At 33.7% G+C, this 1942-nt stretch overlaps 1 protein-coding gene across 1 annotated transcript; it reads right to left on the reverse strand.

Annotated features, from left to right (window-relative positions):
- Window positions 1–356: 356 nt before the first annotated feature.
- LOC112091268 (elongation factor P-like) lies at window positions 357–1222 on the reverse strand. The gene is made up of 4 exons (XM_024164443.1): window positions 1147–1222; window positions 902–971; window positions 735–802; window positions 357–606 (listed from the first exon to the last, which is right to left on the reverse strand). Exons 1-4 carry the CDS (start codon window positions 1220–1222, stop codon window positions 380–382), a joined length of 441 nt encoding a protein of 146 aa, XP_024020211.1. The 3' UTR covers window positions 357–379.
- Between the last annotated feature and the right edge of the window lie 720 nt (window positions 1223–1942).

Below are 1942 nucleotides of genomic sequence, written 5' to 3' on the forward strand. Positions count from 1 at the left end.
AACTCGAATCAGCGAACTAAACGGGCCCTAAATAACAAAATAGGAGACTAAATCAACACAAAATATGGAACTCAATAAAGGGAAACTACAATAATAACATAAATCCCTAATTAATAAAATTAAATAAATAGTTTAATGTTGTTCCGCATCAATGCCACAAAGCTAAGACCAATGAAAGAATATGTCCTAAATCACTACTATATGAATACTTCCTCAACAGCACCTCATCCGTACGTTCCAAAGACATGTATAAATAAATATATCTATCTATCTTTTAGTATATCACAAAAATTATTAAATTCAAACCCTAGGAGCATTATCATTATGGTGAAAAATTTTGCAATTGTGGAGAGCAGTTTATTCATGCAGGTTTTATACATCAAGGAGTAAGAACAACTGAGAAAAATTGAAGAAAAGTTGGGCTCATATATCGTGAAATCATGAAAAAAAAAATTAGTAAAGTGCATAATACACAAACAGACCTAGGCGTCACTCCAATTCCCTTCACGGGAGGCTGTGCATCCTTCACAGTGCATGTTGCGTGCTTTGGAACTGATGCAGATAAAGGAATTCCGTTATAAACCTCCACTTTAACCTTCATGTCATCTGTTGACAACAAATATCAGTTTAATTGAAAAACAATTACAATCACCAGATAGGTGTTTTAAATTCTAGAATAAATAATCCAAGAAACGAAGAAACAAAAGAAGGTATGAAATATAATGCAAGTCAACCTTGTAGATACTTGGCCTTCTTTCCAAACAAGTCTGTATGCACTTCCAGCTGATCAAGGGTATCAGGGCTGGTAAGAATAACAAAGACGAAGAACATACATTAAACTTGAAAGAAGCAGCCTTAGAAGTTCAGAATAGAGGGAAGAAAATCAAAACTTAGAACTCACTCCATCAACAACATTTTGCCATCACGGTCCGTACACATATAAATGTAACTTTTCACCTCAACAAACACTTCTGCAGCAAATAATTCATATGAGATCTAATACAAAAATAGTCACTCAACTGATCTTCAACTAGACAACTATCAAGGGAACTAAACATTCTAAGCCAGTTGATCAATCTAAAATTCAACCATCCACACAAATGACGCGGGAGATCAATAGGAAGTTACATGAGTTCTGAATCATACTTTCAACTGCTTCATCTGTACCAAATCGCTGGATTACCTTGTTTCCACAATCAACATCACGAAGCTCGACCTGCATTTAGAGCAGCTCAAGTTTCATTTTGAAAGTAAACAATAGTTACGAATTCATCATAATGAATATGCAGAAATACTAGCACAACCATCGCAGTCAATGTTATAAATGACAACATCTAAAAAAAATAAGTGAATAAAATTGTTATGCACATCATAAGGACTTAACCAAAACAATTAAAAAATAAAAAATACCTGTTCAAAACTGTTACTAAAATAATAATGAAATTATTATACAACCAAGCACCTTAAGAACAAAATCGTAAATTGATGACCGCTTTCAGCAACATTAACAAAGTTTCTTATCTAAAAAAAATCCAAACAACAAGATCTGGTTTTGTACTCCTTGCAGTTTCACCAAATAGTACAATTTGTCACCGTATTTGCAGTTTCCTTTCGCTGATCCTAGGCTCTTTTTTCATCATTTCCCAAGTGGTTCTTTCTCTTTCATGGTAACAATCATTACAAAAATCTATATCCATTTCCAACTCCAACTTTTTTCTTTCCGCGTGCATCCTCCACCACAGGGTCTCTAATGCAGTGGTATACGTGATAATATTTTTGGAATTGGGATAATCATTATGAGCCCGTTTGTTTCATATACTCAAACTCAAATCATTGATTCTGCTACTGTTAGGATCCTAGTTGTTTAGCTAATAAGATTTTCCAACAATTCCAATAGACTGAAATCCAACTGATAGCCTTTTATTGAATTAAATCACTTAAC

The sequence above is a fragment of the Morus notabilis genome, unplaced genomic scaffold (genome assembly GCF_000414095.1).
Source record: "Morus notabilis unplaced genomic scaffold, ASM41409v2 Scaffold11795, whole genome shotgun sequence".
Classification (NCBI taxonomy): domain Eukaryota; kingdom Viridiplantae; phylum Streptophyta; class Magnoliopsida; order Rosales; family Moraceae; genus Morus; species Morus notabilis.

What these genes read in the sequence shown, in the direction of transcription:
- LOC112091268 (XM_024164443.1), bottom strand. Translation starts at nt 1,222, where the DNA reads ATGCAGGTCGAGCTTCGTGATGTTGATTGTGGAAACAAGGTAATCCAG. An exon ending in TACAGATGAAGCAGTTGAAA is followed by an intron (nt 972 to 1,146) that starts GTATGATTCAGA and finishes TATTTGCTGCAG; the next exon opens with AAGTGTTTGTTGAGGTGAAA. An exon ending in GGCAAAATGTTGTTGATGGA is followed by an intron (nt 803 to 901) that starts GTGAGTTCTAAG and finishes TATTCTTACCAG; the next exon opens with CCCTGATACCCTTGATCAGC.